General features: G+C 41.6%; 1 protein-coding gene across 2 annotated transcripts in view; it reads right to left on the bottom strand.

Annotated features, from left to right (window-relative positions):
• ASIC2 (acid sensing ion channel subunit 2) overlaps positions 1-21,486 on the bottom strand; it is a 726,112-nt gene that overhangs the window by 15,094 nt on the left and 689,532 nt on the right. For both annotated transcript variants that reach the window (XM_067470027.1, XM_067470026.1), the window contains exons 4-7: positions 17,468-17,618; positions 14,895-14,951; positions 10,099-10,252; positions 7,756-7,847 (exon numbers count right to left, since the gene is read on the bottom strand). In XM_067470027.1, coding sequence (XP_067326128.1) covers positions 7,756-7,847; positions 10,099-10,252; positions 14,895-14,951; positions 17,468-17,618 — 454 coding nt within the window. The remainder of the gene's footprint in view (positions 1-7,755; positions 7,848-10,098; positions 10,253-14,894; positions 14,952-17,467; positions 17,619-21,486) is intronic.

Raw genomic sequence — 21,486 nt, 5'->3', positions numbered from 1 at the left:
GAGAGATTCAGAAAAGAATGAAAGAAGAAACGAAAGCTTCCAGTATTTTTTCAACATTTGGTCTGAAGCTGATAAATGGCCTCAAGCAAATGTACTATTGATAATCCAGTACTGGCTCTTAGTATCTTCTTCAGATAGGAAAGGGATTGAGACATGATGTCCTATGACGGGCAGACCCATGCCTTCTATACACATCAAGCTCCAGGATTTAGCTGATGTTTCTATGCTAAGGTTTGCTCTGTTCCCTCTTCTTTAAATTTTTGTTTATATCAAAGTAACATGCTTGCAAGGAAAGCACTCATCAGCGCCATCATCCCTCTATAGAAACGGAAACCAGTATTGACACACACAAAAAAGGGTATTCAAAGAAAAATTATATGTTGTTCAAAACTAACCACCCATTCATCAGCAAGCAAGAAAATGATCTGAACCTGTATACAGGATATGTCTTAACACAATATAGTAACACATGAAGTAGGCAGGTGCTGCCATTGTAATTTACTGCCAAGTGTCTGGAAAAACTGGGAAAGCATCAAATGTTACATAAGAGGCAAATATTTGCTATTAGAAAGTGAATAAGTAAAAGATATCAACCCGGGGGGGGGGGGGGGAGTGATTTAGTAGCAACTTTCTGAGTTGTGATTGAAGTGAATAATAATAATAATAATAATAATATACAATACTTTATTATTATTATTATTATTATTAACTTTATTTGTACCCCGCGAGCATCTCCCGAAGGACTCGATGCGGCTTACACAGGCCGAAGCCACAAAACACAATACAATAGAAAACATAACATAGCAATAACAAAGCAAATCAACAATTAAGCAAAACAGCAATGACAATACATCAAGACATATTAAAACTGGTTCGGCCGGCGTGAAGGGGTACAGGGTTAAAAGTGCTGAAATGGCAGGAGGGGTGTAGGAAGTAAGAGTGCGGTGTGCAGCGATGTTAATTGTGCTAAAGTGCTACTAGTGCTACTTTATTTATATTCTTTCAATCTCCCCAAGGGGACTCAGCATCCAGCCCAGTTTGGCCACATGCAAATTCTAGTGGCAAAAGGACCACTTGCACAGGAGGTGTAGGAAGGTTGTGCTGGGCAAGGGGAGGGGGGTGACTCCCCCCTTCAGGGTCTCCAGTGCCAGACAGTAGCCGCAGCACTCCAGACCCATCACCTCCTCCACCTTCTCCGGGGAAAAAGAAGAAGAAAGGGATATAAAAAGAAGAGGAGAAAGGGAGAGAAAAAAGAGGGAGAAAGAGAGAAGTGAGAAAGGAGGAGGGAGAATGAGAAAGAAAAAGAGAGGGGGAAAGGAGGTAGGCTGAAATGGGGAGAAAGAGAGAAGAGCATGAGGAGGAGACAAAAAGAACGAAAGAAGCTCTGCGTTAGCAGAGTCAAGACTGATTCCACTGAGAGGGAGGCCTCCTCCTCGGCGGGCTGGATAAATGCCCTCGGCGGGCTGCATGTGGCCCGTGGGCCATAGTTTGAGGACACCTGGTCTAGATGCACCCAGTGCTAACACTAGCACACAGATAAATTGCAGATCTGATGATTCTTCCATGGATGATCTTTTCTGCAAGATAAAGCAGTTCTCAGCCTCTTCCATGAAATCCCCCATGGCTGTACATTACCTCTGGAGGCAGTTTGTTCTGCAGCTCAATTACACAGAAATGAAGGAGCAACCCCAGATCACCCACTGCAATTTTAATCCATTCTTTCTTGTCATATAATTGGTGGACATGGTGAGCAGTCTTTTTGAGACCACCTTCCTGCATCTATAGACACAGCCCAAAATGGTAATGGCCTCTTTAGTTGAAACCATGCTGTTGGCTCAGCACTCCGTCCCGCTGAATGCAATGCCATTTATCCCCAGGAAAGCATACATAAGAATGTAGAGCTTTAAGTTCATCTCTTGGTTCTTGAGAACGTTTAGCTTATAATTCAGAGTGTTTGCTGACAACACTTCTCCAATTCTGATTCATTCATTAATTTGATTGCATCCTTTCAGCGCTACAATCTGCCTCTCAGTTATCATGCCATCACTCATTTTCTCTTTTGATACACCACCATTAGGCTTGTTCAGTTCTGCTGTACCAATTCAGGTCCCTGCATAATCAGCACAAGGCATCTTAAGGGTAAATGCATCAGGTAGAATCCATCTATTTCTCTGCCAGCTAAGTATCATGGTTGATTTACATATAAACTGGTGAAAGCCCTTTCACTTATTGTTAGGAATTTGAGAGGCTTATATCTCCATGACAACTGGGTATATGTTTACATGCTGCTATCAAAAGATTCATGACAAACATAACTAAACATATTTCCCTTTCTTCTAGACAAAAGGCAGCATATGGATTCTCCAGATTTGTTAAGATAGGAATATACTCTCATGGAAATAATTTACCCTCTGTTGCATTGCTGTTTAGTGTCTCCAAGTTTCTAACGGGGACCCTAAGATGAGTTTTATTAGCAAGATTTGTTTAAAGGAGGTTGCCTTTGACCTCTGAGGCTGAGAGAGTGTGACACACCTAAGGTAACTTGGGAGGTTTCCCTGATCAAGTGGAGATCTGAATCCTGGACTACATTTTATTTATTTCATGTCAAAGCATTGCATACATAACTATAAAACTGATAAAACTAGAAGGAGCACAAGCAGCTAAATAAATTTTGACCAAAACCTGGCAACAGTGACCGCATTGTCTGTAGCTTTAAACAATTCTTCCTCTGTACATGAGGCAGGGCATTATGGACAAGTATACGTGTGTGGAGTTGTTTGTTCTGTTCCACAGTTGCACAAGGTGGAGGATTCTTCTAGGTAGTTCCATTTTGCCAGGTTGTCTTTTGATCTGCCCACTCTACTTCTGAATCTGTTCAGGAACTTCCAAGTTCAACATTCTTGGTTTGCCACTGGAGGAAGACCCTCATTGGGGGGGGGGGGGCATCAATTTGGGATTTCCTGCTTTAGTTGCCCAATGGGATGCCCTTGCTGTTGCTGGGGGAACATTAAGAGGAGTGGTGGTTCTCATGAATGTTTTTGTTCATTTGAGTCTGCTGGGAGGAGGCTGATAGCTATGCAGTGGATGTTTTTCACAGTGTTCAACCTTATTTCTCTCATATTTTGCAGTAGCTTCCCTTCATACATTTTGAGAGGGGATGCCAGCTAACTTGTAGAGGATCAACAGGTGTATGTTTGAGATATCCTGTGATTTTTCTGCAGGTTTCGTTCAGTGCTATGTTCACCTGCTTCACCTGGCCAAACTTGTGCCAAACAGGGCAGGCGTACTCAGCAGTTGAGTAAGACATGGCCAGGGCTGATGGTCTTATTAATTTTGGGTCTGCTCCCTATGAGTTGCCAGTAAGTTTCCGCAGGGTGTTATTGTGTGCAGCTGCTTTGTGCTTGGTGTACATGCAGTATTTCATAAATGTTAGTGTTCAGTCTAAGGTGACACTGATATTTAGGATGGACACAGTGTTTGAGCTCTTGGCCTTCCCATGTAACTTTCAATTTCATGTTGGCTTCACTGTTCCATAGGTGGAAAGCACACACTTGTGTCTTGGCAGTGTTAGACTTCAGGTGGTTATCATAGAATCATAGAATCAAAGAGTTGGAAGAGACGTCATGGGCCATCCAGTCCAACCCCCTGCCAAGAAGCAGGAATATTGCATTCAAATCACCCCTGACAGATGGCCATCCAGCCTCTGTTTAAAAGCTTCCAAAGAAGGAGCCTCCACCACACTCCGGGGCAGAGAGTTCCACTGCTGAATGGCTCTCACAGTCAGGAAGTTATCGTTCAAGGCATTAGTAAGTTGGTTACAACTGGTATACAACAAGAAATATATTTGCCACTCTTGCCATAATAAATATTCCCTTTTATTCCCAATTACTTGATTCTATATTTTATGCTTGAAGAAGCAAAGGATCTAGTGGAAGAAACCTTACAGCACAACTGAAACTTTGTACATGCCAATGCTATATCAGGGGAGGACTATTTTTTTTTTTACAGAAACTTTCATGTCCGTTGATACCTTAGAATGTCCATTAGTTGGGGGAATTCTGGGAGCTGAAATACAAAATGTTTTGGCTGTAACAAACATTGGCAGCACATCCTGGTAAAATGGATGTACATGCGAGGGGAAAAAATTAAAAAACCTAATCTATTAGTCCTGGGTGTCAGGGATAATTCTCTAGCACACTCCCAGCTCCTTATTTAAAATTAAGTGCCTTCTCTTTGTGTGTACACTCCTGTTTTACTTGGCCATTCTGCTTCTGATTCTCATTCCTGTCTTTTATTGTGTTAATCAAATAAACTGCTGATCCGTGCCCAGCACTGTGTGTATAATCAACGTCTTTATCCTAGACCAAAGCTGCATATTAATCAATGTGCCTCTACAATACATAATAAAATGATACCCAGTCTGGCAAATAAAGCCTTCAGTTGCTAATTTCCTCTTGTTGTAAATATAAAGGGCAGCTTTAGCGTACCACGACTCCAAGTCCAAGACCCCCCTCCTATCAATGTATCAGTTGAATACATATACACTGTAGAATTAATGAAGTTTGACATCATTTTAGTTGCCATGGCTCAATGTTAAGGAATTCTGGAGTTTATAGTTGCTGAGGCACTAGCACTTTTTGGCAGAGAAGGCTAAGGGGAAAGGTAAAGGGTTTCCTCTGACGTTGAGACCAGAGGTATCTGACTCTGGGGGTTGGTGCTCATCATCTCCATTTCTAAGCCAAAGAGCCACCGTTGTCTGTAGACACCTCCAAGGTCATGTGGCTAGCACGACTGCATGGAGCGGTACCTATTGATCTACTCACACTTGCATGTTTTTGAACTGCTAGGTTGGCAGAAGCTGCGGCTAACATGCCAGCTCACTCCGCTCCCCAAATTTGAACCAGCAACCTTTCGGTCAGCAAGTTTAGTGGGTCAGTAGTTTAACCCACTGCACCCTTTTAAAACATTGAGGATTTCAAAGCATTGAGTCATCGTAGTTAAAGTTGTGTCAAATGACATTAATTTTATGGTGTAGGTGCACTCAGAGAGGAAGGACACTACTTACATGAATCCTACCCAGCAGTAACGTGAGTGCTGTATTATAAAGCTCTTCTTCTTCCCCTTTATGTCTTGTACTCCAAAACAGACTCTACGACAATTATTTATGAATTAAAACTCTTGCCAGTAAGGATCCCTGAGATTTGCAATATTCAGGTTGTTGATGCCTATATTTTTGGTGGTTATGGGATGGAAACATTATAAGCATTATTTCTTAGGCTATCTCTTTGTATGGTGACATAGGGCCATGTGCTACAGGTGTGCCCCTGTTTTTGTGAGTTCACTGACTGCTTCATATATGGCTTTAGGTAGGGAAATGAGAATGTGGGTGTATTTGCCATTCTAAAGCTGTTTTCACATTAGTTGCGGTTTTCCCTACTTCCTTCCAGGCTGGGAATGCATTGGACACCACAGACTAGAGTTTTCCAAACTTTTATGTTGACAACATACCTTTTAGACATGCATGCTTTTGTGACACAGTAATTCAGCTTTACTAGAAAACCAGAGGTTAAGCCAATCCCTTATACAGGCAGTCCCCAAGTTACGAAAAAGATAATAAGAAAAAAATGTACCTGTTCTGATTTACAAATTCAACTTAAGAACAAATCTACTGAACCTATCTTGTGCATAACTTGGGGACTTCCTGAATATAAGTTTCATATAATCTTTACTGTATAAACAAGATCTGGATATTTTTTCCTTTATACTTATTGTGTACTACATTTAATTCTTGCTTAGTTTCCTTTATAGCCACTTCGTGACAAACATAATTGTCAATAATTTTTGTTAATTAGAAATGTATACATTTTAGTGGTAATTACTGAAACTCAAACAACGAATTGTGCAAATTAGAAAAGTTCTAACAGTACCAACACTTGAATAATTGCTGTAGATGCTTTTAGATAGAGGCTGAATGGCTACCAAGGGATGCTTTGCTCATGTGTTCCTGCCTGGCTGAAAGGAGTTGGACTAGATGCGCTCTGGGGGTCTCTCCCAACTCTAGTGAAGTATAAACTGCCTGGGAGTACTCCTCTAGAGCAGTGTTTCTCAATCTGGGGTCCCCAGATGTTTTTGGCCTACAATTCCCAGAAATCCTAGCCAGTTTACCAACTGTTAGGATTTCTGGGAGTTGAAGGCCAAAAACATCTGGCAACCCTAGGTTGAGAACCACTGCTCTAGAGGTTTTTGAACTGAGGGTGTATGACTGTCTGTTGGGAGGATTTTGAATGTCTTCCTGCCCAGTTGAAGGGGGTTGGACTGGATGCTCTTGGGCTTGGTCTAAATTTATTTACAACATTTCTACCCCGCCCTTCTCAACTGCCGGAGGAGAGACTCATAGTGGCTTACACTGGCAACAATTATATGCTGCAACAAATATGACAAATATAACAGCAATATAAAACTATAAATAAAACAATAGGTTAAAAACAGTTAAATATTATTATCACAATCATGTAGTCCAGTTCGACATCCAAAGTGCTGTCATGCCTGCTGGCCAAAAGCCTTATTCCAAAACCATGATTTCAGTTTCTTCCTAAAGGAAAGGAGGGATGAAGCTGATCTGATCTTGCTGGGGAGCGAATTCCACAGGTGGGGGGTCACCACCAAGAAGGCCCTGTCCCTCATCCCCACCAGACACATTTGCGAAGCTGGTGGGACAGAGAGGAGGGCCTCCCCAGTTGATCTTGAACTACGAGGTGGAACGCAGACATGTTTGGACAAGTAAGCTGAGCCGGAGCCATATAGGGCTTTATAGGCCAAGACCAGCACTTTGAATTGTGCTTGGAAATGGACCAGCAGGCAGTGGAGCTGACATAGCAGGGGGGTGGTGTGCTCCCTGTATGGTGCTCCGGTGAGTAATCTGGCTGCCGCCGTTGTACTAGTTGGAGTTTCCAAATAGTCTTCAAAGGCAACCCCACGTAGAGTGTGTTGCAGTAATCTATTTGGGATGTAACCAGAGCATGGACCACCGTGGCCAGATGAGACTTCCTAAGGTACGGGCACAGCTGGTGCACACGTTTTAACTGTGCAAAAGCTCCCCTGGCCACCGCCGAAACCTGGGTTCCAGGCTAAACACCTCTTGTGCTGCTCCCACTGGTGGCTCCTCCTCATGTGTTGCTTCCAACCGGCTGCCAAGTCTATGGCTTGCCATGCAGCCTTTGTTTGTGGGGGTGGGGAGCATTTTTTAATGCAACACACATGTGGACTACAGGTGACATTTGGAAAGCTGTGTTGGTACAATAGAGGTACATCTCTTTTCAACCCCAGTGTAAAGCAATGTGCAGATGAGAATGTATTTATACTGAACTTGCAAAACAGGCTTTTGGTTTTATTTTCTTTGGATTTTCAATCAGATTTAACATATGTTTTTAGAGTTTTGTTTCAGACTGAATTTTCAAAAATGAAATTTAAAATGTATAGAGATTCAAAGCACTGAGTTATAATTATGATTTTCAAAATAAAACTTGAATCCCTGCAACATTGCATTTAAGTTTCCTCTGAGGAAGGAAAGGGAATAAATAGAAAGTTCTATTATGGTAATTTTACCACCTTAGGAGGCTGGTTCCTCCTAGGAGATTGTTCCTTGAGCTGGACTTGACATTGTGGGCTTGAACCTGCAGATAAGGTCTAAACATACACATAGGTTGGGCACAAAAAAGGGACACAGAAATATACACCTTCCAAACTTTGACTTACCAAGTAAGGCTGCCACTTCGTATGCTTTCTTTTGCTCAATGGTCTCATAATTGAGTGCTTCAAAGAATATATCCAGTACAAGGATATTCTCCCTTAGGAGTGGGGAAAAACAGGCAGTCAAGAGAAGATTGAGAGGAGAGAGATACATCCATTAAAACAAGCTTTCTGCTGCTACTGCAATTTTTTTAATGAGCATGGAGAGAACTCAATATTTTAAGTCAATAGCCTGAGGGATGTGTTATGTCTTAGCAAGGTTCAGGCCACCTATAGCAGCAAGATCAAGTCATTCTGGCAAGGAAAGTGGCTTTCTGGCCTTTCAGACATCATTGAGCTTCAAATGCCCTCATCCCCAACCTTCGACAACAGGTTTTCCATTAGGTTGTCTCATAGGCAACCTGCATGTCTTCATCCTACATTTCCTCTCTTTCTTATGGGCCTCTCTTTCCAAATATCCATCTGATTAAGAATCCGACCTCGACTAGTCTCTCTAAGAAGAATAACAGGAAGATACACGTACCAAGTAAATCAGCAATTATTAAGACAGACTTACTGAATCCAACTAGAGGTCTATCTAGTAGGCATGGGCAATCCATGGTTCTAAATGGTTCTAAAGTACTTACAAAACTAGAAGGCGCTGGTGCTTTGCTTCTAAAACGTTGTTAAAGTTGTGATAGTAAAAATTTCAGAACTCTAGCAAAACTTTCAAAATTTCATTATTATTTTGTTATTGGTGATTTTTATGACAGAACCAATTAGGAACTGCCATTTATAACAAAATTTTGCAAGTTTTGTTAGAGTTCTGAAATTTTCACCACCAGAACTTTAGCAACACTGTAGAAGCAAAGCACCAGCACCTTCTAGTTTTGTAGGTACTTTATGTTACAGTAAGTTGTAGCAGGACCAAGTGTGTGTGTGTGTGTTGAAGAAAAACCTTATGATGGTAATTATTATGTGCAGCTGGTAATGTAGGTCAACCAGCAATCTTGGACCACACATGATAGGGTATATCTGTATGGGCTTTTTAAAGAATACAGCTCTGGAGAGCTTTTTCTCTGAGGAGATCTATGCTCAAAGGCTTTGCTCTGAGGAGTAGGTTGGAGAGAAGCCGTTATGCTGCTCTAAAGGAGGCTATGGTGGAATAGCTGTTTGCTCAAGGTTTATGTTATGCTTTCTCATTTGACTTAAGATGAAGACGCCTTATTTTGTGTTACTTACAAAGACTGTGTAAGTTTCTTGCACTGTTTTTTGTATGCAACATTGCAAGTTTGTATTTCATCTCTGGTATTAAGAGTAAAAAGTTTTTCTGTTCATTTCTACTCTTGTCTGTGAGTCTTGTGCATGGGATGTGGCTAAGATCCACTTGCTGCACAACACTTTAGAACCATTTAGAATCAAGGATTGCTCATGCCTACTATTTAGTCCATCAATTTTCTTCTGTGGTAGGAGATTCGATATCACCAGGACTCCGAAAGGGGGACTAGAAGGCCAGACCATGCCCACTGTCCGTGCTAACTAGGAGGTTCTTAAAGTCTTTTTAAAAACCTTGTGAAGAGCACTTTTCTAAGCTCTGTTTCCTAGTTCACACTTCTGCTTAGGCTACCTAAGCGTACAATATTGTGCTTTTCTCACTTGCCTTGTGATAGACAGTGTAAGACAGCAGCGGTACCAAGCACGGATGTGTGTGTGTCTTTTGAATTTGGACTGCCAGCAGTTAATGCCCCCATCACATTGTTGCTACTCTCAACATGACAGTCTGAGCCAAGGGCTTCAAGAGCACAATCTAAGCAATGGAAAGAAAACAGGTTGTCCAATTATACCTTGCTATTGACCTGACACTAGCTAAGGCCAACGGGAGGTGCAGTCCAGTGACATCTGTAAGGCCTTGCATTGTTTTGCCCGCAGCATGAGTCAGCCTAACAGCCAGCCAGTTGATCTTGGGGGCAATCCCCTGTGGATCACACTTGATAAAACTCTTACCTCAATACCAACTCTTTATTCGGAGGAACTCATTTCTAGTACAAGCTCCTACTCTCCTATCTTGCTTCTTCTTGATTACTGCATCACATCCTATCCTATCTGGATTTTTGACTTCTGCCTACCTTTGATTGAATTCCTACCTCTTGTTCCTCACATCCTTGTCTGCTGCTGTAGGACCCAAAATCCTTGTGGATTTGGACTACCACTACACTCCATTTGAATGGGCGGATCATTCCATCCTGAATGCTGATGGAACCTAGCAGTGCCCTGACAAACAGGCACCAAAGTGTATCATTAGCAAGAAATTCTACCCAGTTTACAAACCATAATGATTACTCCACCCCCATGTAGAAAGGCTTTACTTACGAGATATATTTCTCAGATTTGTTAAATTTCTTCTCAAGGTACTTGGCTGAAGTCTTGCTGGGAATCTTAACCATGGAGAGCTCCTTGTTGTAGCGTGTCAAGTTGCATGGCATTTGGCACACACAGTAACCACTGTCCTTTTCACCAAGAACCACTGTAAGACAAAGGGGGGAAAGGTGGTTTGCCTGTAGAAGTAACTGTCTCTATAGCAGGAAAAAGGAAGAGCTGCCTTCTGGCTCACATAAAAAAACTGGTGTTTCAGTTCAACCCAACAGTGTCAACTACAAAGGATATTGGGTTGCTGTGAGTTTTCCAGGATGTGGCTATGTTCCAGAAGCATTCTCTCCTAACATTTCACCCACATCTATGGCAGGCATCCTCAGAGGGGATGGATATATATATATATATATATATATATGTCAATTTGCTTTATTTTATTTTGCTACTGTATATATTTTATTCTGATGTATTTTTGTTGTCTGCATTTTGTATTTTATTTTTCTGATTGTACCTTTGGGCTTGGACTCATGTTAGCCGCCCTGAGTCCCCTTTGTGGAGATGGTGGAGTGGTATAAAGTTTATCTATTATATTAATTTGTGAGGTCTGTTGGAAACTAGGCAAGTGAGGTTTATATATCTGCAGAATGTCCAGGGTGAGAGAAAGAACTCTTGTCTGTTGGAAGGAAGTGTGAACGTTGCAATTGGCCACCTTGATTAACATTGATTGGCCTTGCAGTTTCAAAGCTTGGTTGATTGCTGTTGGGAGGTGTTAGCTGGCTATGATTGTTTCCTGTATGGAATTCCCCTGTTTTTTCAGAGTTCATCTTTATTTACTGTCCTGATCTTAGAGAGTTTTTTTAAAATACTGGTAGCCAAAGTTTGTTCACTTTCATGGTTTCCTCCTTTCTGTAGCTTTTCTGTGTAGTCTGACATGGTGGTTGTTAGAGTGGTCCAGCATTTCTGTGTTCTTAAATAATATGCTGTGTGTCCAAGTTGATTCATCAGGTGCTCTGCTATGGTTGACTTCTCTGGATATTTCTTATACCATCTTTACCGCCTGTACAAGAATTTGCATTATTTTTGCTAGTCAGTATAGTCAGTAGGCACCAACAAAATGTAAGTGGACCTCACAACCTCTGAGGATGCCTGCCATAGATGCAGACAAAATGTCAGGAGAGAATGCTTCTGGGTGCATGGCCATGCAGCCTGGAATACTCACAACAACCCAGTGATTCCGCCCATGAAAGTCTGCAACAATACAATGTAAGTGGATCTTTTACAAAAGAAACTGGAGAATTTTTTGAAAATGAAGAAGCTCTGAGGTTGGTGCTCTCCAAGTATGGGCCATTTTGTGCAATAATATTATTCTATAGCACTCCTAAGATTCCGGGTACTGGAGAAAATAAGTACTACTGACAGTAAGCACTTTGAAGAAAAGGCAACAAGAAATACCAAGTTGGTAAAAACACATAATATTGAATTTAAAATTAAAATTTAAAGTCTTAATGTAGAGATACGTTTTTTTTCTTCACCTATAAACAAAAAGACTTGGAATCTTGAGACCATTAATGTTTAATACCTACAAGCTTCTATTTACATGTTTAAGTCACCAGTGAATTGCTTTGGAGAGCTGTTTATCCCACGTTCCTCCAGGTTCTTAACTTTAAATATGCACAAGCTATGATGCAATATATAATTATGTGAAGGATTATGTATTTTATTATGTTTGTATACATGTATTTATGTACTGTTCTTTATTTTTTCACAGCTCTCTGAAGATCTTAAAAAATTAATCAGCTGAAGTGTGTCAAGCTTTAAAACAATCAAACTTGACCCTGTAGCATCTTTTGAGTGTGTCTCTTTCATCTGGGGATATCTTTCCAAGTCTAAATATCAAAAAGTCAAAGTTTCAAATTGTCGAAGGCTTTCATGGCTGGAATCACTGGGTTGTTGTAGGTTTATTTGGGCTATATGGCCATGGTCTAGAGGCATTCTCTCCTGACATTTTGCCTGCATCTATGGCAAGCATCCTCAGAGGTAGTGAGGGCTGTTGGAACTAGGAAAAAGGGTTTATATATCTGTGTAATGACCACAGATATATAAATGTGTTTCCTCATCAGCTTCCTCATCACCTATCACTGACCGCATAGGGAAGCTGATGAGGAAACACAACATACAAACTATCTACAGACCCACCAAGAAAATCCAGCAAATGCTCTGTTCAGCAAAGGACAAGATCCTCTCACTTCTGCAGGAGTCCATGTATACCATGCAGCTGTGGACAAGTCTACATAGGGACCACCAAACGCAGCATTGCCCAAACATGAGTCAAGGAACATGAAAGGCACTGCAGACTATTTCAACCAGAGAAATCAGCCATAGCAGAGTACCTGATGAACCAACCTGGACACAGCATTTTATTTGAGAACACAGAAATGCTGGACCACTCTCACAACCACCATGTCAGACTACACAGAGAAGCCATTGAAATACACAAGCATGTGGACAATTTCAACAGAATGGAAGAAAGCATGAAAATGAACAAAATCTGGCTACCAGTATTAAAAAAACTCTAAAATTACAACAGCACAACAACAGAGAGGAAAAAACAAGGACATCTAATCACCTCTCAACAAAAATTTGCCCCAGGCTCTGTCAGACCATTATATGCTAATCAAGGTGGTCAGTTGAAACATTCACACCTAGCTCCAGCAGACAAGAGTCCTTTGTCTCACCCTGGTCATTCCACAGATATATAAACCCACTTTCCTAGTTCCAACAGACCTCACTACCTCTGAGGATGCTTGCCATAGACGCAGGTGAAACGTCAGGAGATAATGCCTCTAGACCATGGCTATATAACCCCCAAAAAACCTACAACAACCCAAAGTTTCAAATTTTTCAGGGTACTTCCAGAGGGATGTCTCCCAGCATCACCAGTCAAAAGATACTGTGCCTCTGCTATGTCTTTTTTTTCTTTTTGTAGAAACAAAACCATGTGGTGGGAAAACATGAGTGGGTTACAAATGCAAAATAACACCATCTGGACACCCCAATACCCATCAGTTTTGTGAACAAGGCAGGGCATTACTTCAAGGCTTCCTTTTAGCACCCTGCATCTGAAATCTGGTTGATGAACTGCAGGTTAATAGCATTAGCCTCCCTACAGCGAAGAACAGCTGCAACCAGGTATATAAAAGCAAAAAAAGCAGAAGGACAATGCAAATTTGGAAATGTTCCATGTAAATTCAACTCTGTAATTCAAAGTAGGAAAATCTGCATGGAATTCATCCCTGAAATTAATATTTACTCCTTTCAATAATCTTGGCAAACAAGGTCTAGGATTTCATTTAAGTCAAGGGCAGAGTTCCATCATGCTCAGTCCCAGAAGCAGATGAAAGGCCCTCACTTCATTCCAATTGTCACTGACCTGGCCTTGGAGGGACAGCAGAAGAGGCAGTATCTGCTGGAGGCAATTCCCTTGACACTGCCATGCCCTTTTCTTTTTGTGTCACATTTTAATTAGTTTGTAAGCCCGAGGGCAGGAAACTGTTTTGTTGTTCTTTTACGTGCAAACCATAATGTGCAGTGACGGTGCTATCTAAATAAACTGATAATGATAGGTAATGATAATGAGCCTGAAACCACAATGTTGGGCTGGTAGTGAAATTCAACCATGCTTGTTCAGAAAACTATATAGAAGGGAAAATAGTAAAAATACGTAGATAATTTGAGTTATCGGATGTTTCCCTTCTAATATTTTGTCTCATCAGTTACTTTCTTACTAAGACTGATGCTCTCAGGGTGATTTCACTTCCTTCTACATTCCAAAACTGACTGTTTCTAAGATACCTACTATTATTATTTATTTATCGTGTCAGGAGTTGTATTGCATTAAAAACAAACAAACCAACAAACCACAAAGTTTGCAAGCTTGGTAGTTGATTAAATGTCCTTTAACCAGTAGCTGGCCACTTGGAGTGCCTCTGGTGTTGCCGCAAGGAGGTCCTTCATTGTGCATGTAGCAGGGCTCAGGTTGCATTGCAGCAGATGGTCTGTGGTTTGCTCTTCTCCACACTCGCATGTCGTGGATTCCACTTTGTAGCCCCATTTCTTAAGGTTGGCTCTGCATCTCGTGGTGCCAGAGCGCAGTCTGTTCAGCGCCTTCCAAGTTGCCTACTGATATACCTACTGAGACGTATACTACCCATACTTCCCTACTTGTTAAATAATTATTTCAACATACTTTTACATCTTACATAGTAGAAGCCACGGTGGCGCAATGGGTTAAACCCTTGTGCCAACTGAACTGCTGACCTGAAGGTTGGCAGTTTGAATCTGTGAGACAGGTTGAGCTCCCATCTGTCAGCTCCAGCTTCCCATGCAAGTACATGAGAGAAGGCTCCCACAGGATGGTAATACATCCAGGTATCCCCTGGGTAACACCCCTACAGACAGTAAATTGTCTCATACCAGAGGCGACTTGCAGTTTCTCAAGTTACTTCTGACACGATAAATAATTCTTATAAGGTAAACAAAATCTTTCATAGAAAGTATACTATTTTACTTGCAAGCCCTGCTCTTTAGTCATTAGTGTGTGAGAAAATATATGAAATACTATAAAAGTAATTCTGCACATGTGCAGAAATGCTTTTCTTGTTAGTCCAAAAATGTGAGGACACAAATACTGTTCCTTGCAACAGAATTCCAATTTGAAGTGTGAGCCTTTCCGGTTCTTAAATTCTGTGAAGTTGCAGTACTGACAGTGAGAGATTCCCTTGTCCTTCAGAACTTACCTAGTGCTGGCTCCGCACACTCTTTATACTGCTCTGGCGTGCAGAAAGGAGCATCTCCTAAAGGAAAAATACACAGCACCATTTTAAATGCACACTGTACAGTGAAGGATAGGTTTCTGTCTAAAATGCTTATAAAGCAAGTCCTTGCTTGAAGAGGGTAAGGAGAGAAGTTACAAGATATAATCTATTTGTAAAATAGCCCATTTCTGATCATCAGGACCTTTAATTAAGGTCACAGATGGCCAGATAGTAAATTGTGTAACCCCACATATAACTATTGTGAAAGAAGTCCTATTAATTTTAACAACTAACATGTATATAGGATCACACTTCAAGGCATATAGATCTTGCACTGTAACCATTAAAAAAAACCTAAGTTAAATATAGTGCACATGTGAATGCTAATTTCCTTTAAACATGGTTCTTAATCTGTGGGTCGCGGACTACCAGTGCCATGAGGACAAAAATCTTGGTTGCGAGCCTCCTTCCTCTATATTTATTTTATTTTATTTTATTTTAATTTCCACTGTCAATGACCATGGCATATGATCAGTATCAGAAACTAGAACTATCCAATGTAATTTTCTGAATCATCACCCGAAACCGAATCTAAAGTTGACTAGAAACTGATTCATAACCCTTTTGGTACTAATGTTCGAGAGTGGTCCCTGGTCAAAGTGGTCCCTGGTCAAAAAAAGGCTGGGAACTACTGCCTTAAATGGTTAGTGCCAAATTATACCTGTAGTCCTATCCTGACCTTTCTTCTCAGCCATTCTTCTTCTCCTGGTTGGGTATCAAAATGAAAAGGAAGGATGTATGTAGCCTCATGGGCTGGAGAAGGGGGAGAACTGAAGAGCCAAAAAGTGGAAGGTTTCAGCCTCTCTTCCTTGTGTTGTGTTCCAATACTTTTCAGGCCTGTGTATGCTTGTTCTGTTCTGATTATTCAGCTACATAATTATGGCAGTATGCCTTCAAATAAACTAGATAAAAAGTGGGGTTCCAGGTGTTAATATGGAGATGCGCATGTCAAAACTGTTGGAAATAGCAAATAAGCCTCTACTAGTAATTTGTTATGTATATACCGTAATTCACATTGCTTATTGTATTGTATTTGTGTGTACTGGTATGCAGTTTCCCTTAACTCTATGTTGTGGGAGGGACTGCAGACCATGTGATCACATATGGGACTGTTCAGACCTCAGACTCCATTTTAGAAGTAGTAGAAACAGAATGTTATCAACACCATTAGACTTTCAGACTTTAGAGACTCTATTAGACTCTCAGACCAGAGTGATGTTTTAGATTTTGGACTGTTTGATTATAAGAAAGATGCCCTGTTTTTTCTGCACAGAGAAACTACTTCAAACCTATCTGTAACTGGATTGATATGCAATATACATGGATGCTGAATACATGAAGTTTGTGAGTAAACCAACTATGTTATTTTAACAAAGACTACTTATTTTTGGTCTCTTAAGAGAATGATTTCATTCAAGATGTTTTAAGGGAGAGTAGATTTTATTTTGGGCAACTGAAAAGAAAACATCAGAAACTGCTGTTTTTTTGGGCATTGGCATATATTTGTTCCTAACAGTTCAAAATGAAAAGGTGCAGGTTCTTACCTACAAAGCCCTGAATGGTTTGGGACCTGCCTACCTACGTGACCGTATTTCTGTATACGAACCCACACGATCTCTTCAATCATCTGGAGAGGCCCTGCTCGCGCTCCCACCTGCATCGCAAGCGCGATTGGTGGGGATGAGAGAGAAGGCCTTCTCGATAGTGGCCCCTCGACACTGGAACTCACTCCCCAAGGACATCAGGCAGGCCCCAACTCTGGCAGTCTTCAGGAGGAGTTTGAAAACATGGTTGTTCCAGTGTGCCTTCCCAGCACTTTGTCCTCTAAAGCACTTTATATCGATTTAGGTCTGTTCGTATGTCTCCACTACGCCACTTCCTTATCTCGTCCATGATCAGCATCATTTTAAATTTTTAATTACATTTGGCCCAGCCATAGTTTTTAAAGTGTTCTGTATTATTGTCAATGCTTATGTTATTGTCTATGTGATTTATTTTAAATGCATGTATTGTTATTGCTATTGCTTGTATTGTTGTATTGTGGGCTCGGTCTCATGTAAGCCGCGCCGAGTCCCTTGGGGAGATGGTAGCGGGGTACAAATAAAGTATTATTATTATTATTATTATTATTATTATTATTAGAACTCTAGGTATATCAGTCTAGCCTAATTGCCTTGCATGAATACTAGTGGATATTTACCACTAAGGAGGAGGCTAACTCAAGCGAGTTTTTAACTTTTCTCAGGAAGACCATACTTTCCCAAAGTTTATGATTATTCCAAATAGCGTGAATGCCAATTAATCTCCAAAAGGATTGCGCTTCCAAAAGACTGTGAAGATTCCCAGTTTTACCAAAAGGTTATGAATATTTCCTTTTCCGAAACAAACATCTATAAATATGGATATAAAATACCAGTTTCATTTTAGAAAAGTCATGCTGACAACAGACGATAAGTGTCTTCAGGGTTGATGGCAGTTCATCATCAAAGACATACCTGGCATGTGAACCATTTTGCAGTTGCAGTTCTCCACCACGTAGCGAGTCTCACAGTCAATCCTGCATGCAGTGATGCTGTAAACAGGGAAGAAGTCTAGGCCAAAGTCCGACGAGCGGCACTCGCCCCACGGAGGCGGAAGGTAAGTCAGCTAAAAAGAAGGATGAAGAATGCAATCATATTGTGGCAAAACAAAATTCACCATCCTCCTTGAAACGGGAAGATCAGTAAGGATATTTGCCCTTCCCTTTCAGCTCCCCCCCGCCCCCAAATCATTTGAGACTCATATTATTATCCATTTACTTCATCCAAAGCAGTGCTGAATTTATTTATTCAGTATAATTGAAGTTATTGAGGTTACATACAGCCAAGTAAAAATATGAAAAAAAGCCCAATGATCATTTAATAACTTTTGATATTTATTTATCGTGCCATCCGCAACCAGAACATTGTATTAGATCCAGAAGCATAATTTCTGATAAAAACAAGACAAAACTAAGGGTCAACACTAAAACATATACATAGTAAAATCAAAAGTGAAAACAGCAACCTAGGATAAAATGATTCAGAGCTCTAAAAAGCATCAAAACAGTGAAAATACTGTCCTGTAGGTAAACATCCCTGGAGTAGAAATAACACTGAAAAGACCCTGTCTCTTATATTCACTTGCCAGTCCTTATATTGTGATCAGTGACCTTAGTTTCCAAGAGAATATAGGAGGACATACACTTCAGAACTTTGAATTTAGCCAGGACTGGCAGTCAGCACAGATGTGCTGGCATAATGCAAGTGTATTAGTCACCTCTCATTAACATTCTGACCACCGTGCTTTTGAACTATTTTCAACAACCCATTGCAGCTGTCCAAATGCAAGGTTATCAGCTGTGAAAATCTGTTGGAAGTCTCCACTCAGTAATGCAGCTGATCCATCAAACTAAAAAGAAACCTGAGAGAACACCTCTCTAGGAATTTCTAGATCTGAGCATTATGGTATGGTCCACATCAGGAGTCACACTGAAGGATTTAGAGCAGCGTTTCTCAACCTGGGGTCAGAGGGGTCACCAAACACCATCAGAAAACACATATTCTGATTATCATAGGAACCCCTTTGGCAGAGAAGACTGAAGATCTCTTCACCTGTCCTTCTCTTCCTTTTTGGAAACAGATGATGAATCCCCCCCACCAAAAGCCCCCCTCCTGCTGTGATTGGCTGGCCTCTCAGTTGGCCTCTTAGCCAGATGGGATTTAACTATAAATCTCAGCAACTCCCAAATGACAAAATCAATCTCCCCCCAAACTCACCAGTATTCAAATTTTGGTGCATCAAGTATTTGTGCCAAATTTGGTCCAGATCCATCATTCTTTGGGTTCACAGTGCTGTCTGGATGTAGGCGAACTAAATCTCCCCCAAATCACTGTCAATTCCTCCCAAATCCCTACAGCATTTTCTGTTGGCCATGGGGGTTCTGTGGGAAGTTTGGCCCAATTCTATAATTGGTGGGATTCAAGGGGCTCTTTAGTTGTAGGTGAACTATAAATCCCAACAACTACAACTCCCAAATGTCAAGGTCTATTTTCCCCAAACTCCACCAATGTTCACATTTGAGTATTCATGCCAAGTTGGGTCCAGATACATCATTGTTTGAATCCACAGTGCTCTCTGGATGAAAGAGAACGACAACTCCAAAACTCAAGATCAGTGCCCACCAAACCCTTCCAGCATTTTTTGTTGATCAAGTTCAGTTCAATTCCATCAGTGGCATCCAGAATGCTCTTTGATTGTAGATGAACTATAAATCCCAGCAACTACAACTCCCAAATGACAAAATCAATCTCCCCAATGTCCACCAGTATTCAAATCTGGGTGTATCAGGTATTTGTGCCAAATTTGGTCCAGTGAATGAAAATAGATTCTGCATATCAGATATTTAAATGGCAATTCATAACAGTAGCAAAATTACAGTTATGAAGTAGCAACGAAAATAATGTTATGGTTAGGGGTCACCACAACATGAGGAACTGTATTAAGGGGTCACGGCATTAGGAAGGTTGAGAACCACTGATCTAAAGATTCATATTTTAATCAATTCCACAAATAATAAAAGTTGCAAAAGTCAAACATGCAAATATGGAGGTTGACTGCATATTTTCAGAAATGAAAAATCTGTCCCACTAACTCTAAGTGGTCCCTGAAACACTCAAAGAAACCAGAAGGCGGGTTTATTTATTTATTTATTTATTTATTTATTTATTAGATGCACTTATTGACCGCCATTCTCAGCCCTTACGGGCGACTCATGGCGGTGTACAGTACACATAAAAAGACAGTTACAGAGGCCAGTATCAACAACATATGGCTATACAACAAATACAAACTACATAAAAATCCGCTTCGTCTCTTAGTAGAATCATAGCCAGTCTCATTTTCCTTATACCATTCCAGTTCTCATTACCGTAATGTTGTTGCTTAGCACTTAATTAAATGCCCTCTCGAACAGCCAGGTCTTAAGGCTTTTTCGAAAGGACATGAGGGAGGGCGCCTGTCTGATGTGTGCCGGGAGAGTGTTCCACAGCCGGGGGGCCACCACCGAGAAGGCCCTCTCCCTCGTCCCCGCCAGCCGTGCCTGTGATGCAGGCGGGATCGAGAGAAGGGCCTCCCCAGACGATCTCAAGGTCCTCGTGGGCTCGTAGGCCAAGATGCGGTCAGAAAGGTATTTTGGGCCGGAACCGTTTAGGGCTTTGTGGGCCAAGACCAGCACCTTGAATTGGGTCCGGTAGCAAATCGGCAGCCAGTGGAGCTGGGACAACAAGGGCGTTGTGTGCTCCCTGCTACCCGCTCCAGTTAGTAACATGGCTGCCGCACGCTGGACCAGCTGAAGCTTCCGGGCTGTCTTCAAGGGCAGCCCCACGTAGAGAGCGTTGCAGTAATCCAGGCGGGATGTGACAAGAGCGTGTACCACCGTGGCCAAGTCAGACTTCCCGAGATACGGGCGCAGCTGGCGCACGAGCCTAAGCTGTGCAAATGCTCCCCTGGTCACCGCTGAAACCTGGGGATCCAGGCTCAACGATGAGTCCAGGGTCACACCCAAGCTGCGAACCTGCGCCTTCAAGGGGAGTGCGACCCCGTCCAGCACAGGCTGTAACCCTATATCCCGTTCGGCCTTGCGACTGACCAGGAGTACTTCTGTCTTGTCTGGATTTAGTTTGCCCCACAAATACCAAGACACTGGCTTGTCATCGTAGGAACTAATGCATTTTTGGGTTTTTTTGTGCTAATTGTGAAACTATTGGCCAATCAAGTAAGACCAGAGGGAGGGTTCATGCAGGCGAATACCAAGAGGTTTCCAAGTCTGTCCACCTGCTGCTTCTGTCTGCTCTAGATCTTCTTTCTGTGCTTCCTCCCTCTTAATTGTTCATATGGTTTCATATTGGTGGCAGAGGAATTACTGTTTGCATTCCTTGCTTTTTCTTTATCATAGCTTCGGCATATTTTCCCCAGTTTAGGGGAATGGCCAGAGTGATGATCTCACTGCGGGACCCTAGGTCAGGCATTTTTGGATAAGCCCAGTTCTGAGGCCAGGGATTCACTCATTCTTATGAGGCAAGGAACTGTACAGTGGCTTTAGCCCATGTGGAATGCCACATCTGCCAATCAATGTGCCCCTCCAGCATCTGAATTGGCTGATGTCTGGATCCTTGCAACATGCTGTGCCAAGCCTCATCAGCTGTAACCCAGAGTGTTGTAGATGCTATATTCCAACAAGGATAATCCTGTGTATTACTGTAGCTTCCCCACCCATGTCACATTGGTAAGACTGCTGCCTGTTTTCTCCTTCCACAGCTTCATGTTAAATGCAGACTTTATGGCATTAACATCATGCCAACTTTGCAGCCTGCTTTGTTTAACATTGTCCCTGAACTCCAACAATTCTAAAAGCTTATTCATTGTTTTGCTACCTTACTAGGCCTGCTAAAGGTATTAACCAACCAAAGATGCCTGTAAATGATATAACGCAGTC

The sequence above is a fragment of the Anolis sagrei genome, chromosome 6, assembly GCF_037176765.1.
Source record: "Anolis sagrei isolate rAnoSag1 chromosome 6, rAnoSag1.mat, whole genome shotgun sequence".
Lineage (NCBI taxonomy): Eukaryota > Metazoa > Chordata > Lepidosauria > Squamata > Dactyloidae > Anolis > Anolis sagrei.
This window is presented reverse-complemented; position numbering and strand designations above follow the sequence as displayed.